The sequence below is a fragment of the Malaclemys terrapin genome, chromosome 6, assembly GCF_027887155.1.
Source record: "Malaclemys terrapin pileata isolate rMalTer1 chromosome 6, rMalTer1.hap1, whole genome shotgun sequence".
NCBI lineage: Eukaryota > Metazoa > Chordata > Testudines > Emydidae > Malaclemys > Malaclemys terrapin.
In genome coordinates this window covers 90,423,494-90,436,035 of record NC_071510.1, presented here as the reverse complement: position 1 = coordinate 90,436,035, position 12,542 = coordinate 90,423,494, and the positions used below count along the sequence as shown (strand labels likewise).

Below are 12,542 nucleotides of genomic sequence, written 5' to 3'. Positions count from 1 at the left end.
AATCAAGCACTCAAAACTAGGAAAAAACAGAATTAAGATTGCCTGTGCAATCCTAATTCAGCTGCCTTGTGATTATGCATTATGATACAGTTCTTAATTATATATTATTTTTCCCACAGGACCCCTGCCTCATTCAGTGCACAGAATAGACAGTGTACATTTAATGAGCAGTTATTCAATATTTTGTTTTCTCCTCATTGTTCAATGTTGTGCCCCATGCTTTATTTACTGCACACTATTCAAAGCTTGTTCAGAATACACTAACTGATTTCCTCATGGGCTTTTCTCTGTCTCTTACCACTACAGTATCTCAGTGTTTCACAAACATTAATTTATATCATAACACTCCTGTGATATGACTGATTATTATCCCCATTTTACAGGTGGGGAACTGACACAGAGGGAGATTAAGGTCAAAAGTACCCACTAATATTGGGTGCCCAATCTGAGACCCCCATACCCTGATTTTTCAGAGTACTTAGCATTATATGGCACTTCATCTGGTCAAAGCATATCTCTCAGTGACTTCAGTTGCAGCAGTGAGTGCTGAGCACTTCTGTAAATCAGACCCCATGCTCTCAATTGAGGCATCCAGAAAATGACACACAATGAGACAGCTTCCCAGTGTCCCAAGTGGTGGTGGTCTGGAGATGGCTCAGTCTTACTCTGCTCTGAACCTGCTCACAGCTCTGGTTCTCAAGACACTATGTAGTTGTTTCCCTCAGGATTTCATAGAATCATAGAATATCAGGGTTGGAAGGGACCTGAGAGCGCATCTAGTCCAACCCCCTGCTCAAAGCAGGATTTAGTTTGTGGGTTTTATTTTTTATTTTGCCCAGACTCAGGAACTTCTGGCTTTGGTCCTATGTGGTAGGAAAACAATATTGTATTTCATGATGGCCAAAAATGTGAACAAGTTGAATGGTAGAGACAGACTGAGCCATCTCTGGAAACTTTAAACATCTCCCTTTGGACATCATTAAATCCTACAGCATTTTCACCAGTTTCAGAACTCCTGGTTCAGAGAACAGAACTGGTGGATGCATGGCATTTCTCATAAGAACTTGGAGCTTTAGTTAATTTTTTTGCCCTTGAATTATGTTGCCACAAGCTAAATGTGTCATATTATGGGTTAATAATACACACGTTTTTATCCCCTCAACAAGGATTATATTTGTAATAATTGGCCTATTTTCTAGTCCTGGTCTGTTTAATCCTAAACTATTAGTGTGGAAAAAAGGAGTGGTATTCAGCTTTATTCCTCCCAGAACACCCATTTCCAGTGGGGTCCATTACAAATAGTTTTATTTCTAAAGCCACATAAAAAGCAAATCTAACTCTTTAGAGCAAAATACATATATGGAATATGAAAGAGACAGCCACAGTTTGAGAGTATTATATGCTAACCTCAATTATGCATACTTTGAACATTGCTAATACCAAATTACAGATTTATACCACTGATTCTAAAGTTTTCATAGCTGAATGCCTACCCTGTACTCTTAATTGCGAGGGAGGGAGTGGGAAATGTGAAACTAAGGAAACTGCTGTTTCCTCCCTTGTGATGAAATCCACCTGACACCTCCATGCTGCTGATATGAATGATTCACACTATTTTTTTTTGTACTTATTTTCCTTTGGAGAAGATTTCCTTTGCTGTTTAATGTATCAGCCTCCTCCTGCTTTGTAAGAAGTCCTCTTTACCTATGTCCAGTTACTGCTGTAGGTAAAAATGCTAGGTAAGGCATTCTAACTCATCATATCTACTCACACTTATTAATTAAGCTCACTTTTTGAAAATGTCAGTCAGTGCTTTGTGGATGCCAAGTTCAATAAAATCATGCTACAGCTTTAGAGTTCCCTAATGAAATATGCTTAGTGGGATGTACTGTAGCTGTTGTCATGCAGGTATCCTATATGAGGAAGAGCTTGTCTGTTAAAGGAACAGCTGTGAACATAATTTTGTTTTTGTTTTGTCATTTTTCTCAGTGAAGCAGTGCCCTATGTACCCCAATGGTATAACTCAAGGCTAATCAGACTTTTACATACAGGTAGACAATTTGAGTGTCTTGTGGATACCTCCCTTCCCATTCATGATTGCATAGTGTCCCTATGGCAACTAGATTGCTTATATGGGGAAAATATTTAAAGAATTATTGGTTGTCTAATTATCAGCTGGAAAGTGCACCACAGACCACAGATTGAGACTCTTTGATATAACTGCCTCACTGTACTAGCTTTGTCAAGGATCAGCTGCCCTTGATCTCTATTTATGCATTAGAATTTAGAGATTTAGGTACAAAAATTTGCTGGACCTCTGAAGAATCAGGTGCCAGATAAAGGATTTTACATTAAACTAGCACCAAGCTCTGACAGAGCCTGGCAATTTCCGGTCTAGTAGCAGCAGCAACATGTTATCTATTTTGGCAATACAGTTGGAGGAGTGGGCCAAAAATAGTAGGATCTGGAAAACTCTAGGTGCTGGCTGTGTCTTTGCAGTGCTACTGAGCAGGAGTGCATGAGGATCTAGATTTTTGCAGTACAACTGGAGAAGGTGCTGCACTTCTGAATTTACCTGGTAGAATGTGGAGGTTTGGGATTTGTAAAAGTAGCTGGTTCTAAGGGCTGGATACATATCTTTATGGTGCTAGTGTGCCAGTTTGCAACAGGATCAGGATTTTTTTGGTGCACTGGGAGCTGTTAAATTTTGATAGGATGAACACCAAAAAACCCAAATTGGAATTTAAAATTGGCAGAAAGTAGGCACTGGATTGGGCTGCAGTGCATCAGGTTCTGGATTTTTTTTTACAGTGATGTAGTAGAGGCATACTTATTTTATATTTAGATAATACATTTTGGGGCTTTGGGCCAAAAATTGCAAAGATCCAGCTATAACTGTTCTCTATCCAGGCTATGGAAGTTTTTGTAGTGTTTATTCTCTGAGCTGCATCTGGGTCTGGATTTTTATTTTCTGGTAGGGTAGGAGGCAGCTGGACTTGTTCACTATTTTGATGGTACAGTTTGGGATTCTGGAGCCAAGAATCAGCAGACTCCAGATTTCTTCCCATTTTCTGAACGAGGGATGTTCTGTGGAGAATCGGTGAAGTGGGCAGAGGAGGTGGGAGATGGATGCGCTAGGACAAGGCACAGCCAGTACTCTGGGGAAGATCACTCATTGAAGTGGGCGGCAGCCAAGATTTCCCTCTGTTTCTCCCGTTCCATTCCCTAATATAGAAGCGCTTCCGGCGGCGTGGAACACTTTGACATCATCCCCCGCACTCTGATGACGTCAGCGCCGGGAGCTGTGTGTGACGTTGGTGCGTAGGGGAACGCGCTGACGTGTCCTATTTAAAGGTCCCCAAGCGGAGGATGGAGACAGAGCGAGCAGGTGCCGCTGTGGGGAGCGCCGGAGCTGCAGAGCACAGGGAGGGAGCGCGCGGCGCAGCCTGCTGGGGACCGTAGGGTGCCCCGCCGCAGGGAGGAGGCGGGGCAAGTGCCCAGCCGGGACCGTTAAGTCGCCGCGGTCTCTCGGACAGAACAAGCGCCTCGTCCGGCGCTCGAGGGGTGGGAGCGAGAGACGAGGGGGCCGGGGCAAGCAGTGCCTGTTCCCGGGAGCGAGGGAGGCAGAGAAGGAGCGGAGCTGGAGCGGGGGCGAGTGTGAGGGAGGGGGGAGGAGCGCGGGGAGCCGGCGGCTCGGGGGCGCTGGAGCAGCTGGGTGCAGCCCGACATTGAGCTCCCAGCCGCGATACGCCAGTCGCCGCGCGACACTGGGATCCCGCCGCCGTGTGCGGGGCCAGGGAGCGGGGGGGCCGCGCGGCTCCGTCCCTTGGTCCGTACCGTGCCCCTGCGGTATAGGGGAACGGGGGGCGCTGCCGCTCTCGGTGATTGATCCGCCTCTCCGAGCCCGGAGTAAGATGCTCGCCCGCTCGCTGCAGGATGAGGCGTGACTGAAAGGACCCGTCCCCGCTGGAAGAGGGAGCGGCGCCCCGCGTCTCCACGGCCGGTCGGGGGGCCTCTCTCTGCGGGGGATGTGCCACCGGTGCTCCCCCATAGCTGCTGCTGCCGCCGCGCTCTGGGAGCCTCATGCCCCCGCCGGTGAAACGGCTTGCTCCGCCTCCGCCTGCTGCTCGGGAAAATGAATCGATACCCCCCATCCTGCTGCTGCTGCCGCCGGCGGGGGTGTTAAAGGGAGAGGCGGCGGGCAGCGCTGCGCATAACGGCGGCCGCATCCCGCGCTGCACCTGACATACCCCGAGCTCGCGCTGTCCTGGGGCTTTGCTTACCCGGGGGATAAACGCTGCTGCAGGGTCCCTCGCCCCCGTGGGAGGCGAGCGTCTCCCCTTCTCCCCGCGCAAGGAGAGTCTGGCTGGCTGTGGGGAGGGGATTTGCTGTCTGCTGCTACTTCCGAGGCCATCTCCTCTGGCAGCGGGCTGGAGTTACTCTAGGGCTGGAGATACAAGAGAAGACCGTGCTGAGAGAGGATATGGGAGAAACCCCTCTCGGGCTTCTTCCTTAGGACGCTTCGTCTCCTTCTCCTTCCAAAGGGGATTGTGATTTCTTTGGGTACAACCCCACATGCCTATGGACTCCCGTTGTGGTAGGCGCTGACCCGCTAGGGCAGTGCTTAAGCCCTGCTAATAGGAGCGCGGGGCCACTTGGATTTCTCTGAAACGCCTGGGATATTCAAGCAGGGAAACGTGGTGACCCAGACTCGTGTCAGCATCAATAAGGGAACGTCGGACTCGGACCAGAGGGGTATAGAACCAACAGCGTGGTGGAGAGGCGAGGAAAATCCTCTGGGAATCGTCTATTGAGCAACTTCGGTGCAAGTCTCCGTTGGGCATCATGGGGTAAGGATTTCATACTAAGAAATGGACTTGTCAAGAGGAACATAAAAACGAACTGGGTTTCCAGGTGATTCACAAGTTATAAGCAAAATACATAGGTCCAACATGAAATGCAGAACAAATGAGCTTTTAAATTCTATTGTCAATAAGCTTTTCTGGTACAGGAAGTCTGGTATGTAGAGATGTGTCATTTTAACTTTAGTAGAATGAATGCTTTCATGGCCATGTGATATAGTCTTTGGTCTCTCAGCACTATGGACTTGGATAGGGCACCAGGAGTTGTATTAAAGGACACTGTTATTTCTATAACAGGTTTCTGCTAACAAGTTGAGTAGGGGACTAGGGAATATTTCAGCAACAAGACATGAAATGATAGCGAGAAAAACAGCAAATTGGTGTTTCTGCCCTTTCCAGACTGGCATACCATCTATTTCATGTTTACATTTTTAATTTTTACTCTGAAAAGTGAATGAAAATGGCATCTCCCTACTGAACTGACCATTTCCTTATGTGACTCTAGTCATACCTACTTGCATTGTGACAAACCATTTTACTCTTATTGGCTCTGCAAGGCCAGATCAGCTAAGAAAGCGATTTGCATTCTATTATTTGGGCATCCTCAGAATTATTTAATAAATTACATTTCGTAACCTGTGCAAATCCACCGAAGATGACAGAGTTGTGCAGGTTTCATTGATCGCAACTTGGTTTGCAGAACTCTCTCTTTCTGGTGCTGACACACAAGAAGAAAAGAACCCAGCTTGACTTTCAGATCCCAGACTGGGAGAAACATGAAAACTTTCAGTGACATTTTTAGTCACTTTCAGAGTTGAACCATAGTTTAAAGTATAGCTTGTTACATTGACTTAACAGTAGGTACCAGGGAAGGAAACATTTGTTCTAGCTCCTTTTCCAGGTTCCCTACAGAACAGAAATCAGATCTAATATATAGTTTTCCCAGCTTTTATAGAATGTTCTCTGTATTGGAAAACTACTGTACACTAGTTATTCTCTGTAAATCAGAACTTGTAAAGTAGAGAGATGGGGTAAAATTTAAGTCATTTAGGCTCTGACGTGACTTAGCCATTCTGGAAATTTTTTCTCATGGCCAACTGGAATTTTAATAAGTCTTGAAGTCATCCCAAGCAGCACACTTGGTTGGGCGACCTCTACCAAGTATAATGGAAAAACCATATGATCTCTCTGGATCTCTTTTTTTTTTTTTTTTTTTTTTTTTTTTTTCTTTTTTAATGTCTTTCTCCTTTTTCCTTCCACGGCACATCAGTTGGGGATATTTGGCCAATTCACTATACACTGGAAACAGTAGTATGGATTATAAAGAAAATGTTATCAAATGCACTGAGTAAACCCCAAAAAATCCTTCCTCCCCCAGTGTTTTGTAATTATACTAACTTTATACAATAATAAGGCCAACATTTCAGACAGAAATGTGACTCAAGACAAGTTATGGTCCTTCAGTGTCTTGTTCATATAGGGGTTTGTGCTGGGAAGTGAAAAGTGCATTTCTCCTCAAGGACAGTTAAATGGGCATTTTAAATCTCCATTTTTTTCAGCAGCTACTTGGGGGGCTTTATGTAGTTCTGAATATGTTCTGGTATGTAATTCTGGAGTAGACTATATAGAAGGCATGGGATGAATAGACTGATAATCTTTTAGATCCCAGTGGTACACCTCTCTTGTTCTTAGGCTAGCTATTATATTCTTGCTTGCTTTCTTCTTTTCCACTCACCCACCAGACAACAACCCAACTCACTTTTCATTTGCAGCAAGCTACCTACATAGAAGATGTATTCAAGCAAGCAGTAATGTAGGTACTCCTTGTGATACAAGTGGCTAAATGATTGTGGGGTCTTCAAAGAATATAAATGTTGTGCAGACCTTAGTGTAGTTTTAATTCAGATGTAGGAGTTGTTGCTTTTGGAGGATTTTCAAAATACTACTAAAGTCTGCTCTTAATAGTTTTTCTAAGAACTTGGTTAGTTGATCTTACTCTACATATGAATGGAAAATGTACTTTGTCCTTCACAGAGCGGTGAAAAATATGAACATACTTAATGCTACCTGGATATATATACAAGTTCTGCCCAACATCCATGTTTTCACTATTCTGTAGTTAAAAGTAATGAGTTCCTCACCCCTTCACAACTTTATCGTTTCTGAAAATAAAAGCTAGCCAGCATAAACTGAATATTTCACCATTGCAGAAAAATTAAAGTGTGTTGGTCTGGTGTGTTGGTTATCTTTTGTTAATTAACCAGTGCAAATTACCTCTCCTAGTAGAGGAGGTGGAAGTTTCTATAAATATTTCTTACAAATATATCAAATGTTAGGGGCTTTTGGAGTATATAGAGAGAGGAGAGACTACAAAAATGGTTTCCCAGAGAGTAGGTCCCTTAACTGAGTAATTTCAGCAGCAAATCACGAGCAGATCTTCATCTGAAGAATGACTCTCTTCAGAGAAAGTGCATGCAGGATAATGTAGAGAAACTTATTAACTCAGAAGCTGTACTATTCTCTCTGCAGATTTCCTTGTAAAGGAATGGGCACAATCAGATCAGAAATGCTGATATTAACCATTGCTAAGACTATTGCTGTATAGCCTTGTCTACACTTATTTGTTCCTGACAGTTTCACAATGAGTGCATGGGGACCACGTTTATCGAAGATTCAGCTGAATCCATTGTTAAGAATGGGCAATTTTGCTAGTGTTGAAAGCCACGTAGCATGAAGTAACAGTACCCTTCATGGGACGGAAGTCCTTTTTTGTGTTAGAGGGTGCTCTGTGACATTTGTGTAGATGCTTTTTCTAATGTAACATATAGCAACTGTAACACCGCAATTTCTAAAGTTATCTCGATCATGGCTTTTTCTTCAAGCTTCTAGTCAAAATGAATTCAAGTGGCATGCAAAGTGAATGACAGTAAACTCTTGAAGTTTAATCCTTTAGAGTCAAGTTACAAGAGTGCATGGCTACTCTGATAGAAGCAGTGAGGCAGTTGGTAATTCAAACGTTTAGGCAGGGGTGCATCTATTTTATCAAAATATCTAATACTTAATAGGTGCTGTTTTTCTACACACCTCTCATTCAACCTATGAACATACAAATTGGTGCCAGGCCACACCAGTGGTGTACCTATTTCAGTGCTTAGTACCAGATGCTTCAGAGGAGGCACAGGAAACCCCATGTAGACAATTGTGGAGTAAACTGTCCAAAAAAGAAGCTTTCTGTTTTAGTCCTATCTAATGTAACTGGATGTTCTTACTGACACTATAAATGTTATCCTTCTAAGCTCTTGAACTCATAGCCTCAGCATCTTGTGGCAAATAGCTTAACCATGCACTGTATAAAGTATTCCTTTTTTTTAGTCTTCAGTTTGTTCATTTCAGTGTCATTGAATGTCCCTTTGCTTTTGTAATGTAAGAGAAGGTAAATAGAAATGCCTGATCTACTTTTGTCTGTAACATTCATTATTTTGTACCTTTTCATCATGCCCACTCTTATCCATCTCACTAAATAGTTCCAATATTCTTGGTCTCCCCTTGTATACAAATTTCTATATCTCCAGTCATTCACTGTCTGTTTCCTGAGTGTCTACAGGGTAATTTCAATTCAAGTCCTATTAGAAGGAATAGTTTGCACTACTCATGAGTATTACCTTTTATTGTTTTAACACAGAATTTCACCTGCAATTTTGCAGCCGGTTCACCTTCTTTGTTTTAACTTAGTGAAGACAACTTTGTCATCTAGAAGTTCTCCCAATTTGTTGTTCACCCTCTTTTTAAAGATAATTGAAAAACATATTTAAATACCAGTTCTTCTATGAAAAACTTGGGCAACGGCTGTTAACCTTGCAAAGTGAAAACTGATCTCAGCTACACTTGTACTTTCCTGGATAAGATCCTGGTTTACTACACTACCTTTTGCCCTATTATAATCTTTTGTTAGGGTTACCAGTTTTGGCTGGATGTATTCCTGGACTGAAGGTTTCATCATGCCATAATCTTTAATTAAAAATGAATCTTTAATTCCTGGAGACTCCAGGACAATTCTGGAGGTTTGTCAACCCTTTCTTTCCTATGGCTTGGGTAGGTAGCAATGACTACAAATTTACACTTAAGTTTGATAGCCAGCACGTTGCTGCAGCAGTAAGCTGGTGAATGCCCTTCAGGCCCCTGGCAAATTATTAATTCCCTTAATAGCCTTTTTGCAGGACTTTGTCAAATATTTATTGAAAATACAAAGAAATTGTTAACCAGTTTGCCTTTTATTTACCCTTGCTGAATGATCAAAGAATTACAGTAATTGCTATCTTTGCTTTCTTTTTTCTCTAATGATAGTTGTGACATTTGTCAGCCTCCAGTCCTCGGGTGTGGCCGCAGACATTAACACATGTATGTTTTTGCACGCACTAGAACTTGAAAAAATTGCTGGGAGGTTGCACAGTCTGGATAGCAAGGCTTTCTCATCAACTGGGGAATGTTGTAGAAAGTAGTATGTATGTACTTATTCCACAGAAACTATTCGCTTAACCTAAACAGAAGTTCCACATGAGTACTTGAAATAGTGCATGCTGGGGCTCTTTTTAGACACCTGGCAGAATGCATATTTCTAATTGACTGATTACCCTTTTTTTGACTCATCTACATGTGGTCTCTGAGTCTCAGGCATCTAGCTAACACTCTAATTTTTAGCAAATATATATACGGTCTCTTTAAATCTTCTTAAAAAGGGGATTTTTCTTTAATTGTGTGGGACTCTGTCTCTGAGATAGGGCTTAGCTGCGGGGGGAGGGAGAGGAGAGGAGGGAGACCCTGCAGCAGTTAGCGTGGAGTAGCTAGTGTGCAATAATTCCCCATGTGAACACTCTTACTGCTCACTCAGAGTGCCTTAGTGCATAATAGCTTAATGCACTTTGGGAAAAACCTGTAAACAGGCAAAGTTGTTACACTTAGGCTATGTCTACATTGCACAGCTTTTAGCAACATGGTTGTCTCGCTACAGCTGTGCCACTAAAAGTCGTGCAGTCTAGCCGCTGTTTGTCGGCTCTCCTGACGACAAAAAATTTCCACCGCCAACAAGCTGCGTTTGCGTTGTCAGCAGGAGCGCACTCCTGCCGACAACGCGCTGTTCACACTGGTGCGTGTTGCAGCAAAACTTTTATTTTTGGGGGGGAGGGGTTTAACATCTCTGAAAGACAAAAGGTTTGTCATTCAATTGCCAGTGTAGTTGTAGCCTAAGGGCTGGACCACACTAAGCCCCCAGTTCGAACTAAGACCACGCAACTTCAGCTACGTGAATAACGTAGCTGAAGTCGAAGTATCTTAGTTCGAACTTAAAGGTACTTACCGTGGGTCCACACGCAGCAGGCAGGCTCCCCCATCGACTCCGCCTACTCCTCTCACAGAGCAGGATTACCGGCGTCAACGGCGAGCACTTCCGGGATCGATTGCTTGCTGCCAAACCAGGGGGTAAGTATAGACGTACCCTAAGTCTCAATCAATCCCTCTGCCTCTCCTTTCCCTCCCCCCCCCCCACCAAGCGCCCAAACAAACCTTAGTCTTAAAGACAAACTTACAATTGGTGTTGTAAAATCTACATTGAATTGTGCTGAACCATTTTGTTTGGACTTACACCATAGAGATGCATGCTATACAACTTAAATATTCATCTGAGGGATTTATAAAACAGAGAAGAGAAATGTCATTTTCACCTTTTTTTTTTAAGCATTTAAGAGATTGTCTGCCCTTTATATTTCTTCTTGCAGACTACATTAACTGAGTATTAAACAATATTTGACAATACTAGAAGCCTTCACACACCACAAACTGGACCTTATATTAAACAGACAGCTAGGATGTGATGTCCCCTCTTGAACACCACATCAAATTTAAGATTCTTATCCTGATTTTTTTTTCAAGCTACCTAATGTGCTGGATTCAGGCTAACCCAGGAACCAGCTTTTTCTCAGCAGTAGTGGTTTCCTACAGAAGTTGGAAATATTGCTTATAAGTTTGAGGGCAGAGCTTTTTGGTAATGCATTAGTGATCTTGAAACTCCTTTACACACAAGCCACAGACCGTGGCACTTTCAGGACAAAATGAGATTTTCACTGCTACTGCTTTTCCACTTAAATACTTTTTTAACACTTAAAAAATTACAGCCTTTCCTCTGGCAGGGGTGGACTCTAGTAACAAACAAGAAGAACTCTTGTTACAGATGTACCCATGTCACTCAACAAAGTTTATGTACTAGATGAGTGAGGTATAAATGCCTAGAAAGAGTCCAGTTTGTGTGTCTTAATACTAAATAGTTCAGACACTACTACCTGAGGAAGTAATATGGTTAGGAACTCCGCACACTTAAAGCATGTGTTTTTTATGGCCTTGAAACAGGCATGAGAAGATTAAAACTGCTTTTGCAGCCATTCAGCACGTAGGCATGGAGTAGGGCTGAAGACATCTTTCTCTCCCAATCCTGCTCCCTAATAAAACTTGAGCATGTTATAGGTTTGTTAGACACATTAGACCATCCCCCTAAAACTTTTGTACTAATCAACTGTTAGTTTAGAGACAAATATAGTGAAATTGGTACGACCTGCCCCCCAGCATGGATGTGGTTTCATATTGGTATAGCAGTATCCACTAAGGGTTGCACCATTTAATCACTTTGTTTGGTAAAGCAGTATTGCTAGATCAGGATGAAAACTGTGCCTAAGGGTGAAATCCTAACTCTGCTAAAGTCAACTCTGTCTCACTTCAGTGTACCCAGGATTTTACCCTTAATGTCTCAAGACAAACGTGGTGGATACCAGAGGATTATTTTGCGAGTGGATTTATTCTTGGGATGTCTTTCAAATACATAATAAATGGAAACGGTGGCTAAGACTACAGACACTGCTGCATTGCATATCTCATTGTTAACATGTCATTTCAAAATAGATTAGCGGGCCGCTGAGTGTGTCTTTTTATGGCTTGCAAATGATAATGGAATTACCACAGGTTCTTATGAATAGTTTTAATATACAATCCACTTAAAAAAGGATGAAAACATACCAGCATGACTGCTTAGTGCAATATTGGTCACTTGTATTAGAAGCAGAATGCATCACTACTGGCTACATTTTATTTATTTATTAAAAAGAACAACTCAAGAGTCATAGGGTATGCCTACACTGCACTTAAAAATCTATGGCTGGCCAGTGCCAGCTGACTCAGGCTGAGGGGCTGTTAAATTGCTGTGGAGACGTTCTGGCTCTGGCTGTAGCCTGAGCTCTGGGACCCTCCCACCTTGTAGGGTCCTAGAGCCTAGGCTCCAGCCTGAGCCGGAACATCTACATAGCAGTTAAATGGCCCTGCAGCCCAGGTTGGGTGTCCCTGGGAAGCTGGGAATGGGTGACAGAGGGTGGATCACTTGATGATTACCTGTTCTGTTCATTCCCTCTGAAGCACCTGGCATTAGCCACTGTCGGAAGACTGGATACTGAGTTAGATGGGCCTTTAGTCTGACCCAGTATGGCCGTTTTTATGCCATCTGTGGGTGTCTGATTGCAGTCTACGCACACCCACAGGGGCCAGGACAACAAGTAATATACAGGTGAGCACAGAAAGTTACACATTTAAAAAAAAATTCCTTCTTATAATAATTGGTCCATCAAAAATTATCTGCTTTACTCT

The 12,542-nt window shown here is 43.0% G+C and overlaps 1 protein-coding gene across 1 annotated transcript in view; it reads left to right on the top strand.

Annotated features, from left to right (window-relative positions):
• Positions 1–3,717: 3,717 nt before the first annotated feature.
• HOMER1 (homer scaffold protein 1) overlaps positions 3,718–12,542 on the top strand; it is a 134,739-nt gene continuing 125,914 nt past the window's right edge. The window contains exon 1 of the mRNA XM_054032977.1: positions 3,718–4,850. Coding sequence (XP_053888952.1) covers positions 4,846–4,850 — 5 coding nt within the window. The 5' untranslated portion in view covers positions 3,718–4,845. The remainder of the gene's footprint in view (positions 4,851–12,542) is intronic.